This window comes from Abramis brama, assembly GCF_963993115.1.
Source record: "Abramis brama genome assembly, chromosome: 1".
Lineage (NCBI taxonomy): Eukaryota > Metazoa > Chordata > Actinopteri > Cypriniformes > Leuciscidae > Abramis > Abramis brama.
In genome coordinates, this window is record NC_139963.1 from 51,945,035 (window position 1) to 51,962,508 (window position 17,474).

Here is a 17,474-nt window from a genome sequence, read left to right on the forward strand (position 1 = left end):
CGGTAATTAAGCACGCGCTCCGTTCTCTCGTCCCCCGTTTTTTTATTATTATTATTCTCCGAAAACACCCATCTTTAACACGATGTTATCAGCGCCGTGTTTTGTAATTCATTTTTTTCTTGTAGTTTTCGCAGGTTAATCCCTCCGGTCTCTCTTCTTTGACTTGACTCACGCGGTAATCTCCGAGCGCGCGCGCGCTCTCCTCCTCATCCTCGCGGTCTCGCGCGCATGTGGGTGACCGACCGGCGGATAACGGGGGAGGAGGACTGGGAGGAGAGAGATGCGAGAACCTGTCACTGCGATTATGCTCACTTCAGATTGATGTCAAGTGAAATTCAGTCCAAATTAGTCCAGACATGATGGTTGAGGGAATGAAATGGGGGACAGCCGATTGACTTGTTCAGGATTTTGCTTCTGTCTGTGGGATAGATGCACATTTTTATCATTTTCATCTTCTTCATCTTCACAGATTTTATTCTTGGAGGATGTTTCTCGCTGTCTTCTCTTGTCAAAGTGTTTTACCATCCGAACCAAAATGTTCTCTCGCACAGATTCAGAAAGAATATGACCAAAACTGGGGTTCTTTCATAATCCAACCTACCCACACGCTTTTAAAAAATAAGGGGGTTTTCATAGAGATACCATCTCTTAAAAATAAAGCTTCTTTATTGACATAGTTGATTCCATTAAGAATCTTTAACATCCATGGAATCTTTCCATTCCACAAATGTTTCTTTATATTATTCAAATATAAACAAAGGTTCCAAAATGGAGTTTTCACAGCGATGCCCTAGAAGATACATTTTTGGTTCCCCAATTAACCTTTCAGTGAACAATTCTTAAAAGAACCAAGTGTGAATAAAATTGTAATCGTCTAAAGAACCTTTTGTGGAACGGAAAGATTCCATGATGTTAAAGGTTCTTCATGGAACCCATAAAGAACCCTCATTTTTAAGAGTTAGACCCTAGAAACTGAAAAGAAATGAGAAATTCCAGTGAATCTGATGAAAACAAACTGTTTACAAACACAAAAATGAACTGCTTCACCTCAACTTGCGTCTTAGAAACAGCGTGAACGTTGCTTTCCTGGCCTCTGATCTTGTGTTTCTGTCCTGATTATTTGGTTTTGAGAGATTCTAGAGCATGGTTTCTATGGAGATGTTGTTGTTTCGGCGATGGAGGCCTGAATGAGGAGGTGGGTAAATCTGAACATATGACAGCCGTGGAGTGACAGTAGGAGTGTGTGTGGGAGAAAACACACAGAGAGATGAGCTGAGGCGAGAGGATCCTGCTAGGACAGCAGGAATGAGGACATATTTAACAACAAGACAAACCAAAATGTGCTCTTGTGGAATCAGTGCTCAAAGCCACTTATGTATATATGCAGTGCAGTGCAGTGTTGGGAAAAATAATGCTTTGCAGTATTGTATTACTCCTTTAAAAAGTAACTAATTGCATTACTTTACTTTTTAACCCTCTGGTGCTCTTCGAATGTCGGTCAAAAATGACCTAATATTTTTTATTTCAATGAAATGAATGTACTATATTTTAGTCTGATAATGTGTACATATATATATATATATATAGTATTTTTATGGTATTTTATGGTACTAAATTATATTCACGCTGTATTTATAATTATAATTATTCACTTTCTGAGCATAGACCTGAAAATTACATTTCCAACTTCCAAACTGAAAATTACATTTCCAACCTAAACTGTCGTAAATCTTGAATGCTTTAGAGCACAGACTGAAGTTTGATCTCTTTTCAAAGACGACACTTGATTCAGATTGCTGAAGTGAAAAAAGTTTTAAAAAGTGAAAAGTTACAGAATTTTACATTTATTGTTATGAAAATTGTGCAAAAATACTATTTTCAATTTTTATATATGAAATATTTTCAAAAAATATGTTTTACTCTCAAACTGTGAGATAATCAAAACCATAAATCTAAACAAGTTGTATTCAAAATTTGAGCCTGATATTTCAAAAAAGGAGCTTAGTAAGAGTTTGTTTGGCTGCAGTACCAAACGCTTCCAACTAGATAAAATTTGTCTCCCATTCATTTCCAGTGCGCTCATTTCTGACCGTGAGGAGCACAAGTCTGACTATTGTTTTCAGGACCATTTAACCTGTTATCATGTCCATGATTTATTTTTGTGGTCACATAGCAAGTGCCAAACCCTTTACCAAGTTTCGTACCATTCCAAAGAAGAAAAAATGTAAAATAAAAATGTTCTGTCAAAAATGACGAAAGAGCACCAGAGGGAAAAGTGCATTAAAAAGTAAAAAAAAAAAAAATGCATTGCAAGTTTAACACTTACTAAAAGCAAAAAATCTATAGTCATTTTTGCTTATAGTTTAAATGAATCATTGACATCATCAATTACATTGATCAGCAACAATTACATTGATCAATAAAGTGAGATTAAATGCATAAACGTATGTTTTATTTAACATATTTAGTTATTGCAGGCCTGCGTATTCTGATTTTGCATTTGACTGATTTTATTAATTTTGAGGAATACTAAATCTGTTTTTGTGCAAGTCAGATAAGTAAATGCACGCTCACATTTAGTCTAGAACTACAATAACCATCATGTTCACACACACTAATGATTTCTCTCAACATGGGGACAGGAGAGCTGTCTGTCAATAAATGGGAAAACATAACTTGCGTTACTTATTTATAAAGTAACTCTAGAGTTTTAAATTAAATTTTGTTGTAAATTTAAAAGAAATGCGTCACTTCACTAGTTACTTAAAAAAGTAATCTGATTACATAACTCAAGTTACTTGTAATACATGCAAAAGTTTTCACCCCCTTGCAGATTCCGCAACAGATTCAAACTGGTCACGCCAATTTGCTGAATTCAGTTTTTGAAGGTCCACCCCCAAACATAACTATAAGCAGATCATAAAAAAATCGAGATCGAATTGATACAAATTAGTCACCAACTGGACAAAACGTCAAATAGTTAAACTTTCCATGAGATTGTGTTGGTGCTTCCGAAAATATAACAAGGAATTAAAATAAGATATGGTTTCATATTGGTAGTTACGAAACTAAAAGTTTAGTGAATCTAGAATTATTCAGTTGTTTTCATTGGATATATAAACATGCCGCCTCTGAGAGAGAGAGAGATGCTCAGACAGACAGGTGATCCTCTCTTACTCAAACAGGACATGACCCAACACACACACACACACACACACACACACACACACACAGGGTCGATGGTGGTAGCATGAGGTTACAGGGTGAAGGACACAGAGGTCAGGAAGAACATTAAAGCACTTTCACCCTCATATAAGAGAGAGAACTTTAGATGAAGCGAAAGACCTGACACATTTTTACACCTGTCAATCATCCTAAATCCCTGTGAACAAAAATATTCAAGAACGTTTTGCTAACGTTCCCATTAATTTATTTCTACTGTAAATGTTCTCTGAACGTTCAAAACGTCCCAAAACATTTATTGCACATGTAAAAAGTTATTGCAAATGTTAGAGAAGACATTAAGGAAATGTTCCATTTTAGAATGTTTTTGTGATAATAAGACAATAGATACATTTGAACGAACGTTCTAATAACGTTCCTGGAAGAACTTTTCCCTGTTAGCTGGAATTTAGTTCCACTTGTTTCTATGAAGATGAAGACAATCCTCAGATATAACATCTGCTTCTCAAACATGTCTCAGTTATTACTGTGAGAGTGAGACAGTGACACAGCACATCAGAACAGTGTGTGTGTGTGTGTGTGTGTGTGTGTATGTGTGTATTAATAGTCTGTATCGCCTCTGGGCGTCCTGATAAATTCCCACGACCTCTGATCGACACAACACAGTGTCTCTCTCCAGGTTTTCCGCTCTTGAACAAGAACACACTGCTGTTCTTCTCTCTCTCTCTTTCTCTCTTTCTCTGTTTTCACTGGTAAAGTAGCTTGTCCTGTGTGTTGTGGCCGTTCACGCAGTCGTGTGGAAACTCTCTCGTTTTCTGCCGTTTTGCACACACTACTGCCGACCGTGTTATGTAAGAAAGAACCTTTGCTAACTTCCTAATTTGATCCCGAATGGTTGACTGCTCCTCTGTCTGTCACACTGAGTTCACACGCGACTCTCAGTCCAACCGTTCAAACGCGCCGCGTCTCTCATTCAGACACCAGGAGAACAGACGAACATCAATGGCCGTTTATGAGGCGCTAAATATGAAATAACGGCCAGCTCATTCACACTCTAAAACATTATGCAGGAGGGTGTTAAATACAACCCGTACAAATCAGATATATTTTACTTAAGTATAGGCCTATTAGTTATCTGGTAAAAAAAAATAAAAAAAAATAATAATATATATATATATACATATAGCCTATAAATGGGTACATTCTAACTACGCTACCTAGGTCTATTTGTTAACAGTAATATGCAACATTTTTTTTTTTTTTTTTATCTAACAGGGAACGTTCTCAAAATTTTGTAAATGTTCTGAGAAGGTTCTCTCAAAGTCATGATCAAACGTTCTTCCAGAAACGTTAATAGAACGTTCGTTCAAGTTATCCGTTTCTTCATAATGTTCTTAAAACGTGCACAAATACGTTAATTATTGGCTACATTGGTTCATGGAACGTTTTTTTCACATTCGTCTACCATTTTAAAACATTACAACATTTAGAACGTTCTTGAACATTCCATAACGTAACGTAATAGGCTAATGTTTGCAGACTGATAAAATGAATGTTTCCTTAAACAATAATGTTTTTAAACATGTTTAAACATTTAAAAACGTGAATGTTCACTCAGAAATAACGTTTAGACTGTATAGCCTCACGTTAGCAAAACGTTCTTAGAAGAACATAGCCTATGTTTGTTATCTGTGCTGAAACAAAGTAGCCTGAATCTTTTAAAATCTTTTAGGTTCTTGCATGAGCCATATATGAATAAATGATTTAGGATCTGAAGTTTATGTGATTGTCTTCTGTCTGTGTGTTTGAGGATTATCATGTCCAATGTGTGTTGTGAGTGTATTATGTGTCTGTCATCAGTGTTTGAGGGAGCTGTACTGTCCTCTAGAGGAAAACACTGGTATAGACACACTTCACTTTATTTTTCCATTCCACTTTTCATTCTTTATTTTGATAATGCATTGCTCTATTTATTAAAGTTGTTTATTGCAACATAGTATAGCCTTCTCCTGCTCTTTTACTGAATTGTACTTTATTTTGCACTATTGCTATTTTGCATACTCAGACTGAGCTATGTTATTTTACTTTAAATTACATAGTTTGCATTAACACATTGCATGCAGGTGAACTGCAAATGCTTGTCCATGCAAATATACAATCTCAGAGAGAGAGAGAGAGAGAGAGAGAGAGAGAGAGAGAGAGAGAGATTTATAGACTGTGATTTGAATGTAGCCAAAGCATCAGATCTGTGTGGTGGTCTGTTTCACAGCTGAACTTCCAGTGTTTTCCATCTGAAATCACAGAATCACACGCTAAAATAAACCTACAATGACCTTCAAAATAATGAGCATCTGCACAAACAAACAAGAGATATCTGAACAAATCTGATATGGTTTAATACTGATAAGCCAAAACATGATATCAAAGAAACACACACACATAATGTATATATTTTTAAAGTCAGAATGAACTGGTTCAGGCTCTTAACATTGAGGAATGAACCTGCGGTTAGTAAATCACACAAAAACACAATTTTTTTGTATAATTATGGCTATATTTATCAAAGCTCAAATGTTGAAACTTGACACAGTGAAATCTATGCTACCTTTTCACGTAAATGCATATGCTGGGAACTCTTCATAAAATAAAATAATTCCAGCAGATCTCAATATCTGAATAATAATTTAGTGAGTGTGAGCGCGCAAACAGCTTCACTCACGCGCTTCCTCTTTAAATGCGCACGCCGCAGGCGGTGTGACGCGCGGATCGTGAACGCGCGCGGTGAGGAAACCCGGATCCTGGTCAGCCACGTCACCGATCAGGGGCGCGAGCGCACAGACCAGCGCAGAACCTCAGAGACTTACAGTAAATCATCACTGACTCTATTATATCTGATATATTAACTAGAGATTGATATACTAACAGCCGGAGACCGTGTGGATATGAGGCGCGCGCGCTGAGCAGCACATTGAAAAAGAGTTTGTATTTTTATTTGTGCAGGACGAACATCTGGTCTGAGAACAGCTGCAAAACTCCATAAATCCAGCGATAAGATGAATATCTTCCGACTATCTGGAGATCTTTGTCATCTGGTCGCCATCATTATTCTGTTCCTGAAGATATGGAGATCCAAATCATGTGCAGGTAAGTGTTATTATTAATATGTAACTTTAATTGTGCACATCAGATAATTTAATTGTGACAGAAGAACGTGAATGTGGAGAAGAACCGGAGTGGATCTTGTTTAAAATTGATTTGCACGCGAAAAGTGAAACTATTAAAACGCACGCATGACGCATAACGCGAGTGTTGTAAATGATGTTACGCGTTTGTCAACGCAAGGTTTGTGTTGTGTTTACGTGGCAGCAGATCGCAGTGTGTCTATCAGGATGTTCAGGGGTTCTTCAGGAACTCCAGACCCTGTTTTGTCTTTGTGTGTGTTGTGTTGTGTTCTGAAAGTGTGTTGTTGTGTGTTTCAGGTATTTCTGGGAAGTCTCAGCTGCTGTTCGCGCTGGTCTTCACCACCAGATATCTGGACCTGTTCACTGCCTTCATCTCCATCTACAACACCGTCATGAAGGTCAACATAATCATAATCATGATATAAAAAGTATAAATTATGAGTTATAGTAAAAGTATAAATTATGAGTTATAATAAAAATATAAATTATGATATACTAAGTCATAATTATGATATAAAAATGATCAATTATGAGATCATAGTTATGATATAAAAATGTTTAAATTATGAGATAATCATAATTACCATAATACAATTATAAATTATGATATATTAAGTCATAATTATGATATAGAAAAGTATAAATTATGAGATATTAAGTCATAATTATGATATAGAAAAGTATAAATTATGAGATACTAAGTCATAATTATGATATCAAAAGTATAAATTATGAGATAGTCATAATTATGATATCAAAAGTATGAATTATGAGATACAGTCATAATTATAATATAAAAATGATAAATTATGATATACTGTCATAATTATATCAAATGGATAAATTGAGATAAAAGTACTTATATAAAAATTATAAAGTATGAGATACAAAATCATAATTATGTAAACTTTTTATATCTTAATTATGATATAAAAATGATAAAGTATGAGATACAAAGTCATAATTATGATATAAAAAGTTTACATAATCATATTGTCATAATTATGATATAAAAGTATAAATTGAGATAAGTCATTATATAAAAAGTATAAATTATGAGATACCAAGTCATGCTTATGATATAAAAAGTATAAATTGAGATAAAAAGTAATTATATTAAAAGTATAAATTATGAGATAGTCATAATTATGCTATAAAAAGCATACATTATGAGATACAATGTCATAATTGATATAAAAAGTATAAATTGAGATAAAAGTCATAATTATGATATAAAAAGGTATAAATTATTGGATCCAGTCATAATTATAATAAATTGAGATAAAAGTTATTATATAAAAAGTATAAAATGAGATACCAATATATAAAAAGTATTAATTATGAGCTACAAAGTCATAATTATGATATAAAAAGTATTAATTATGAGCTACAAAGTCATAATTATGATAATAAAAGTATTAATGATGAGCTACAAAGTCATAATTATGATAATAAAAGTATAAATTATGATATAATAAGTCATAATTATGATAATAAAAGTATAAATTATGATATATTAAGTCATATGATATATAAGTATAAATGATGATATAAATTAAATTGGTAAAAAAAAAATTTAATATAATTTTTTTAATAAAAATTTATTTCATAAATATGATGAATGAAAATTTAAACAATCCGACTAATTTCTGGAAATTGACCCAATCAGTTTGTGGTGAGAAAACCATGAGTTTGGAAACGCTGCTTCATTCACAAATGTTTTATGTGATATTTCAATTTTGTACAAAAGTAAATACCCAAGTTTGGATGTAAAAATAGCCAGTGTAAATCACATCCAGACGTGTGTCTCTCTCTGTCTCTCTCTGTCTCTCTCTCTCTCTCTCTCTCTCTCAGGTGGTGTATCTGGTCTTGGCGTACGCCACCGTCAGCCTCATCTACTCCCGCTTCAGGAACTCGTACGACTCTGAGAGCGACTCGTTCCGCGTGGAGTTCCTGCTGGTGCCGGTGGCCGGTCTGTCCTTCCTGGAGAACTACGCCTTCACTCCACTGGAGGTCAGAGTTCAAACACTTCAGATATTAAAGCTGAACTTGGTAACTTTTTTAACTTAATAAAACTGTCTAGAAATCATTTGGATGGTTAAACAACCTGTTCTGGTGATATTGGTGACTTTCCCCGCTCCCCCCAGCGTTCCCAGGCGGAAAACCAACCTTGCAACTTGGGGACTACCGTCCCGGCAAGATAGAAATTGGAAGTCTCGTGAGAAGCGAGAACGAGCGCGAAACACGAATTGCTTTACGGCAATTCGACATAAACACACACGCATGTATGATGTATTACCAGATTACCCACCTCGGTAGACATAGCTCCACACGATACAGTTGGCTTGCTCCGATCATAACAAACACACATGAGCAGCGGTAGAGAGGGGGAGGAGGCCGCCGCAAGTGAGTTTACGACCGTGTTGTGAAATATACGCCCCCCCCACAGCTGTAGGGGGAGCTCGTGGGGAAAACATGCGACAACAAAAGGGAAAATCAGCGAAGAAGTGACTAGAGTTCGCTAGAGTTGCCGAGTTCTGCTTTAAGATCAAACACATCTGTCTTTTTCATTTCACTGTAAACCCAAATAAGTTGGCAAAACTCAAAAAAATTGAGGTAATCAGTTACAGCAAAATGTTTAAGTTAAGAAATGCAAAGAAAATGATTTTAATTTTGTACTCGTACATTTGAATTGCTCTTAATTTGAAGTTTTTGAGTAACTCATGTGTAACTTAAAATAATCATGTAATCTCAACTTAAATATTTTTAGTAGTGGAAACTTGGCTAGCTTTAACTAGCTAATTCAGTAAATGCTAACTTGCTAATTGGTAACACAATGTTTTGATAGCATTAGCATATGTTCTCAAACCAAGCTCATGCTCCACTCGTTACCTAACATAACAGAAACTCTTCTCAATTAGCATAGCAAAACACTACTGAATATTCCACTCAACATTTATCTTGCACAAAAACATTATATAACACTTATAATTTTAGCATTTACTCTCCCTTTCGAGTGTCATGGTAAAGCATGCTGGGAAATAGAAATCCAGGCCCAGTTTCAGTTACATTAAGTTTGTCTAAATTAAAAGAAACTAGTTCCTAAAACTGAAAACAATGAAATAATTCAGATTACTTAAAATGTGTCAGTTTTGTGAACTCAAAAGAAAAAGAATGTTTTAAATACTCATAAAAGTTCATTTACTTTAATTAATTTGCTTAATTTAAGTTTAACCTACTCAAACCAATTAATTAATTTGAGCATTAGGGTTTATAGTTTATCTATCTATCTATCCATCCATCTATCCATCCATCCATCCATCCGTCTATCCATTCTATCTATCCATCCATCCATTATCTATCCATCCATCCATCCATCCATCATCTATCCATCCATCCATCCGTCACTGATTGTCTTTGACCACTGTCGTCATGGACGTGTGTGTGTGTGTGTATATCATTGACTTTGACGTGTCTGCGTGTGTGTGTAGATCATGTGGACATTCTCCATCTACCTGGAGTCTGTGGCGATCCTGCCTCAGCTGTTCATGATCACGAAGACGGGCGAGGCGGAGTCCATCACCACACACTACCTATTCTTCCTGGGCCTGTACCGCTCGCTGTACCTCGCCAACTGGGTGTGGCGCTATCATGTGGAGGGGTTCTTCGACCAGATCGCCGTGGTGTCCGGCGTCGTCCAGACCATCTTTTACTGCGACTTCTTCTATCTCTACTTCACCAGAGGTCAGCGGACGTCACACTCCTGCGGTTTAAAGGGATAGTTCACCAAATAAAATGTAAATTAGCCCATGATTTACTCACCCTCAAGCCATCCTAGATGTATCTGACATTCTTCTTTCAGATGAATACAGTCGGAGTTATATTAAAAAATGCCCTGGCTCTTCCAAGCTTTATAATGGCAGTGAATGGCTGTATATTTTTTGAAGTCCATCAAAGTGCATATATTCATGATAAAAGTGCTCTACACAGCTTTGGCGGGTTGATAAAGGCCTTCTGAAGTGAAGTGAAGCGTTTGTGTAAGAAAAATATTCATATTTAATCACTAAAATAACTAGCTTCTGGCAGACGGCCGTACGCAAGTCGACTTATGCCACAAGGGAAACACTTGATGATGTATGACGTCGGATGTAGGAGTAGCATGAGCTTTGACGCCGCTCACGGTTCAAACAAACAGGGCTGGGCAACAAACTCAAGCTCCTCCCACTTTCTCTTTAAAAATTGATGTTTTAGACTTCTAATTTGTGACTTGTGTTTTGTTGTGCTCTATCCTCTGCGCATCCGCGTTCATCATTACGTTGTGCGCCAGGTCAAGGGTTATTCTTTCGCCGTACGGCTGTCTGTCGGAAGCAAGTTATTTTAGTCGATTAAGTTTTAAATATGGATATTTCTCTTACACAAACGCATCGCTTCACTTCAGAAGGTCTTTATTAACCCCCGGAGCAGTGTGGAGCACTTTTATCATGGATGGATGCACTTTGATGGACTTTGAAACTTTTTTTTATATAACTATATAGCTTGTATTCGTCTGAAACAAGAATGTCAGATACACCTAGGATGGCTTCAGGGTGAGTAAATGATGGGCTAATTTTCATTTTTGGGTGAACTATCCCTTTTAAAGTTTCACGAAACTATTACTGGACTCTAATATTCATCTGTCTCTCTCTCTCCCTCTCTCTCTCTCTCTCTGCAGTGCTGAGAGGAAGTGGAAAGATGACACTGCCAATGCCAGTGTGAGTTATTGGATCAGGCCCCGCCCCTTCACCAGGCCACACCCACCAGTGACATCATCACCACCTGCCGCTGTAGTTTGTTTGCGTCTGCGGTGTAATCGTGCCTTACAGTGATCAGATCTGCTGGACGAGTCTCACATTCGATGCCTTAATGTTTCTGTTCATAAATAAAGTCTGTGTGTGTGTGTGTGTGTGTGTGTCTGTATGTATGTAACACTCCACATTCTTAGGTTCCTGGCTTTGTTTCTTGTTCATTCTATTTCTAATAGTCTTGTTTTTTTCCTGTAATTAATTTGGTAAATGATTTTGTTGTTTATCACCACCTATGCAATGCTCTTGCATTCTGTTAAGGGACGTTTGATTGAGATATTTGTGTGCCAATATACCAGCGAAGATCATGAATGTTTGTATAAACCACATTACAGTCGGAGAATGACTTTTATCGGATTTCTGGCAATATCATAATGATTTTTTAATTAGCTTATTTGAAGATGGACAGTTTATCTGTCCTTGTTTTTATAAAGTATGTTTTATAAAGCATGTCAATAAAGAGTTTCTCTCTCTGCGGAGCAGACGCTTGTGTTAACGAGAGTGAATGAGCACAAACACACACTCGGGTTAGTCTGCGGGTCATGGGTCTTTATTTTCAGTTCATAAAGTCAATCACAATCGTGATGTTTGAACAGACATTATCATTAAAGCAGTAATATCACCGGGGCTTTTTTCAACTGCTGACACACATTTTCAAAACTTTGACACAAATCCAAGAATTGCACACACAATGAAAAATGCCTCACATCTCTTGCAAAATGAAGCACTGCATTCAAAATATCACAAACATCTCAAAAGCAAACGTTTATCTTGCGTTGCAAACACCTTGGATATATCATATACACACAGTTATTTAAAACCTAAAGCTCTTCTTTCATGAGCTCCTATGTACATTTCTGTGCAAGATTGAAAGTATTTGGCAGAGAGATGTTAAAAAATTAATGGTAAACACGAAAGCAAGATATAAACCAAACTATTTTTATTTTTACTGTAAGCATTTGTGGTTGTGAATACAGTATTGCACCGTCCGAAATACCTATAACTTGACCTTTTGCCTATTTATAGGCCTATTCTAAAGTCATGATTGGTTGGTGTTCAGTAAAGCAATGAGTGTTTGCACATGCGAGGAGTTAGTGTGAGGCTCTGATGAATTACTGTGGCATTTTGATATAGTCTAGCAGGAGAAATAGGTTCCCATGTATCCGTTTGCCATTTTTTTGTAACATGTTTTTTTAAACTAGGCCAGTCACTCACTGAACAGTTTCAGAGACTGTTGGGTCTCATGGCAGCTGCGTCCAATGTATTAACTTTTGGCCTCCTGTACATGAGACCCCTGCAGTGGTGGCTCAGAACCAAGGGGTTTTCTCCGAGGGGAAATCTGCTTCGGATGATCAAGGTCATGTTAGTCATGTGGAAGAAGCCTTGGTTCCTCGCCCTAAGGCCCAGTTCTGGGGGCTTTAGTCAAGTGGAAGAAGCCTTGGTTCTTCTTGGTCCTTCTTCAAGGGGGCTACTTTTCGTTGCGTAATGCTAACGACAGACGCTTCCTTCACAGGTTGTGAAACTGTCAAGAAAGTAGATGGTCCTGCCATAGACCTCTCACCGAGCGACCACTCATGATCGCCCAATCATAAGTGGTTGCTCGGTGCAAGGTCTGTGGCAGGACCATCTACTTTCTTGGCACATAAATCGTCTAAAAATGATGGCAATGTTTTGAGCTCTCAAACACTTCCTCCCAGATCTGAGGGGCCATCATGTGCTTGTCCGCATGGACAACTCTTACAACAACCATCAGGGGTCACGAGGTCACGTCACTTATGCAAACTGGCTCACCAGATCCTCCTATGGGCCAAAAGGAATTTACTCTCTCTAAAGGCAATTTACATCCCTAAGTTTTTAAATCAGGGCGCAGACATCCGGTCGAGGCTGGGGCCGAGGCCCGGGGAATGGAGACTCCATCCCGAGGTGGTGGAGCTCCTATGAAAAACTTTGATCGAGCAGAAGTAGACCTGTTAGCATCTTAAGAAACGACACACTGTCCACTGTGGTTCTCACTCAGTCAGCCAGCTCCTCGGGGTCTCCTCCGCTTTACCCCTGATCGCTGTGCTCCTGGGAGTTCCGGAGAGAGTTCGCCGGGACGGAGTCTGTCTTCTGTTAATAGCCCCGTTTTGGCCAGCCTGAGTACGGTTCTCGGACCTAGAGTCTCTCCTCAACGGCTCTCCTCTGGAGATGGGGGAGGGTCCTCAGGGGGGACCTTTTCTCTCAGGCGAGCAGGTTGATCCTTCACCCCCGCCCAGAATTGTGGAAACTTTGGGCTTGGCCTCTGAGGGGGCCCAGCTCATAAGTTAAGGTCTCTCAACTGAGGTTGTTGAGACCATCCTCCACTTCAGAGCTCCCTCCACGAGGAAACTCTACGCCTTGAAGTGGATATATTTTTCACTTCCTGGTGCAGAGAGCACCGGCCAGACCCAGTTCTCTGCCCAGTGGGTGCAGTGCTGGAGTTCCTGCAGGAGTGTTTCTCCGCAGGTCTATCCCCCTCCACACTAAAGGTGTAAATGGCGGCCTTAGCTGCTTACCACGTCCCTTTAAGTGGTGTGTCCTTGGGGAGATACCCTCTAATAACGTTTCCTTCGTGGCACTGTGAGGCGTCAGACCAAGAGACTAGGAGTATGGCTGCTTCTAAATATCCCTCCAATATGTTTGTGATGTGGCGGGATTTTGCCTCGCCGCACACATTAGTGAGGTTTATGACCTTGACCTCGGCTCCACTCCAGGGGTGCAGGTGCTTTCGTCTTAGTGTGTGCAGAGATTTCACACGGACAGGCACTTGTTACTATGGCGTCATGGGTATAGTGTTCCCACAGCATCTCAACGCAAGACGTTTTCGCCCCTAGCTCTGACATCACTTCAAGATTGCCACCAAATGAACCCCATGTGACATTAGTTAACCTCTGCAACATCAAATATTCTTAACTAGACACCATTAGGGTCCCAAAAAAACAGGTTACAAAAAAATGCCAAACGGATACATATAATAGCTTGTGTTTGAAAAAGGAAATCAAGATACTGCCTGTTAGATATTTGTGTGTTACATAGAGAAGTGTGTGTTTTGGTTTGAAAAAAGTGTTAGATTTTTGTGTGTTACATAGAGAAGTGTGTGTTTTGGTTTGCAAAAAGTGTTTTATGCAATTGAAAACTAAGTCGAAGGTCAATAATTAGTGTATGGTTTTGCAGATTTGGTGTGTGGTTCTGGTGTTTGAGTGTCAGGTTTTTAGGTAAGGTTTAAGTGAGGATTTTGTGTGTAAGCAGTTGAAAAAAACTGTAATGTAATGATGAAGAAACTTTCAGCTCATTTCACCCCAAATCAAAAAAATAAATATATAGTGTGTGTGTGTGTTAGTGCAGGAGTGTGTTCTTGTGCTTGATCAGTACTTTAGTCCCCTCTCTCACGGCTCCGCCCATCACTTTAGCAGCGGTTGTGATTGACAGCGGTGTGGAGGCGATGGCTGCCGCCCTCTGAATAACTTTGACCTTCTTCCCTTTGCCCTTCCCTTTCTCCATCACTCCGGACGCCTCCACCGCTCCACGACCCACAGCGCTGAGCAGCTCGTACCAGAACACACACTCTGCACTCTTCCTCTGCTCCTCCTCCTCTGGTTCCTCTCCTAGAATCCTCTGCTGCGCGTGTCGTACGGCGCTCTCGGCCTGCTGAAGCATGTCTCCGGTGTAATGATCTCCTGCGTTACGCTGAACCAACACATCCATCTTCTGCAGCAGCTCCGTGACCTGCGACCTCTCCTCCTGACCTTTAGTTATATAGCACTTTTCACAACACATTGTTTCAAAGCAGCTTCACAGAAAATCATGATGTTAATATTTTCATGCTGAAGGATAATATAGTTAGTTACATTTTGTGACAATGTAAACAATCAAATAGTTGGGATTTGCTGTATAGTATCAGTGAAGCCTACAGTATCTATGCAGACTGGGCAATACTTATATATGGCCAACTTTTTATACAGAGCTAGCTGTGAGATACTTATCCAACTTTATATAGAGAGCTGCGCAATACATATTCAACTGTAGGCCTATATAAAGAGCTGGACCAGTTACATTTTGCAACAATATTAACAATCAAGCAGTTGATATCTGCTATAGTATAATGCTTTACGTGAGTAATGTAATATAATTATAGTAGGCTAACTAAGTAATTGTATAATTAATTATTAGTAATTAACTAATTAGTTTGTGTCATCAGTTATTTATGTGGTGGAATACCTTTAGTGTTATCAAACACGTGGAAGCCGCCCGCACACTCGCACACAAACTCCCATAATTCCGTGCTCTCCTTCAGGAAGTCCTCAGCGGGTTTCGACCCGAGCGCGTCACCCCACGTGATCAGAACCACGGTGAACCGGAGCGCCTGCGGCCCGAACGCGGCGCGGATCCAGTCGAGAGCGGCGCGGCACTCGCGCGTCACCCGTCCGGCGCGCAGCAGCAGCAGGAACACGTGCGGTCCGGGCGTCGACAGCTCCACACACCGGCCCAGCTCCACTCGGACCTCATCAGGGCTCATGCAGGTGTGGAAGAACCCCGGGGTGTCAATCACACGCAGGCTCCGCCCATCCGACACGCCCCCCGCGCGCTGGCAGTGGCGCGTCACGGACACGGGCGAGGCGTCAGTCCAGAACGCGGATCTGCCCAGGATGGTGTTTCCAGCCGAACTTCTGCCTGAACCCGTCCGACCCAACAGAACCATCCGCAGCTCAGAGGAACCGGCTGAGGTCAACACACACGACAATAACCTTCATGATCACCGCTATGTGATATTATAAGCAAGTGTGGGGTCCGGGGAAAAGGTAGGAGAAAACAGTGTAAAAACTGTAAAATAAAATAAAATAACAGAAATAAATCTGATTAATATAATAAAAACACTTAAAATGTTTTAAATAAATAATAAATAAATTCATCTGATTAAATATGATTCAAATAAACAAAATTGTGTGTAAAAACATAACGATATTTGAGTAAAATAAATAAACTGTGACTAACCCATTTGTGCCCAATTGTTTCTGAATGGTTTCATGCATATAGTCATGTTAATAGTGTTAAATTTTCTGCATTTAATTTCCCATGTTTTTTTGTTTTTGTTTTTTTTTTATATTTGAATGTGCGGCTGCATGGGCTTAAATGTGTTAAAATAAATAGCCTACTTTGATTTAAAAAGTTATTGTGATACATTTGATTAAAAATGATTCAAATAAACAAAATTGTGTGTAAATACATAAATATATTTGATTAAAATAAATGAAACATGATTCGTAAATACGTTTGATTTAAAACTTGAATGACTATAAATTATTTAAATTATAGTACATTCATACATTTGATTAAAATAAATAGAACATGGTTTAAATAAATACACGTGATTAAATAAAACATGATTTTAAATAAATAAATAAATAATAAAATAAGTTAATAAGTTAAATGAACAGGACTGCAATAAATTTCAGGATTCCTAATGTCATTTCTGTCACAAGGATTTTCACACGATTTCCACATAAATAGGCTGGATCTTTTAGAGATTAGAGTTCTCAATGACAATTACGATTATTAAGCAATGCTGTACGACATTAAAATGACTTTAACTCAAATAACGTGTCCCTTTAACTGACATGAATCTAATATGAGTTCAGTGAAACACACGCGATCCATCAGACACTCGCGGTCATTCTGCATCATATCACTGAGTAATTCTGGGTTTATTTCCACTCACCAGCAGCTGCAGATTCGCCTGATTCCGCCATATTTCCCACAGACGACAGAGACTGTACTTAAAGAGACAAACACTTACCAGCACCTCAGAAAAATACATCAAACATCACAATACTGTACCTCAAACCGTCCAAAGCGCGCGCCGGCAGGCGATCTGAATCATCTGGCTAGTCGTATATAAATCAAATCTCAGTCATATTTTCTAACTTCAGAATCATCACATTTGAGCTCATCTCTGCTGTTATGCATTTATTATATACACTAAAAAAAATGCTTGGTCGTTTAACCCAATTTTGGGTCAAATATTTTAATATTTGTGGGTCAAAATTTGTATTTAAAAATGTAACCCAACAGCAGGGTTTGTCCATATTTGACCCAAAGTTGGGTTAAACCAACCCAGTATTGTTTAGAGTATACTGTTAGTAGTTTGTGTTTGCTTTTTTTATTTTTATTTTTTTTTATTTTTAAGTTTGTACAGTAATCATTCAAGCGCATTTAGTTTCTAACTTGTTCTGATATTAAATAAAACAACTTT

At 38.3% G+C, this 17,474-nt stretch overlaps 3 protein-coding genes across 6 annotated transcripts in view; 1 reads left to right on the top strand and 2 right to left on the bottom strand.

The window, feature by feature from the left end:
- Positions 1-228, bottom strand: part of kcnj4 (potassium inwardly rectifying channel subfamily J member 4) — a 12,573-nt gene extending 12,345 nt beyond the window's left edge. Inside the window, exon 1 of the mRNA XM_084120615.1 lies at positions 1-228. This exon is cut by the window's left edge and continues 81 nt beyond it. The gene's annotated coding sequence lies outside the window, so the exon portion shown is untranslated.
- kdelr3 (KDEL endoplasmic reticulum protein retention receptor 3) overlaps positions 1-11,690 on the top strand; it is a 51,048-nt gene extending 39,358 nt beyond the window's left edge. For 2 of the 3 annotated variants that reach the window (XM_084120810.1, XM_084120808.1), the window contains exons 2-6: positions 6,184-6,327; positions 6,663-6,763; positions 8,220-8,378; positions 9,857-10,109; positions 11,077-11,690. In XM_084120810.1, the coding sequence (XP_083976936.1) occupies positions 6,237-6,327; positions 6,663-6,763; positions 8,220-8,378; positions 9,857-10,109; positions 11,077-11,120 (648 nt within the window). In that variant the 5' untranslated portion in view covers positions 6,184-6,236 and the 3' untranslated portion in view covers positions 11,121-11,690. Of the gene's footprint in view, positions 1-5,906; positions 6,049-6,183; positions 6,328-6,662; positions 6,764-8,219; positions 8,379-9,856; positions 10,110-11,076 lie in introns of those variants that run through there. The other variant, XM_084120809.1, reaches the window with a different exon arrangement.
- A 181-nt stretch (positions 11,691-11,871) lies between these two features.
- LOC311087466 (GTPase IMAP family member 7) lies at positions 11,872-17,399 on the bottom strand. Of its 2 annotated transcripts, none has more exons than XM_084120790.1 (3): positions 16,941-17,399; positions 15,443-15,943; positions 11,872-14,970 (listed from the first exon to the last, which is right to left on the bottom strand). In XM_084120790.1, exons 1-3 carry the CDS (start codon positions 16,969-16,971, stop codon positions 14,561-14,563), a joined length of 942 nt encoding a protein of 313 aa, XP_083976916.1. In that variant the 5' UTR covers positions 16,972-17,399; the 3' UTR covers positions 11,872-14,560. The 2 variants fall into 2 exon arrangements, with proteins under 2 accessions (XP_083976916.1, XP_083976917.1); XM_084120791.1 differs by having other exon boundaries at positions 15,443-16,045; positions 16,941-16,978.
- Positions 17,400-17,474: the final 75 nt, after the last annotated feature.

Coding starts and splice junctions, on each gene's coding strand:
- LOC311087466 (XM_084120790.1), bottom strand. CDS start 16,971: ATGGCGGAATCAGGCGAATCTGCAGCTGCTG. Junction 15,944..16,940: donor AGGCGAATCTGCAGCTGCTG/GTGAGTGGAAAT, acceptor TGTTGACCTCAG/CCGGTTCCTCTGAGCTGCGG. Junction 14,971..15,442: donor CGTGTTTGATAACACTAAAG/GTATTCCACCAC, acceptor ATATAACTAAAG/GTCAGGAGGAGAGGTCGCAG.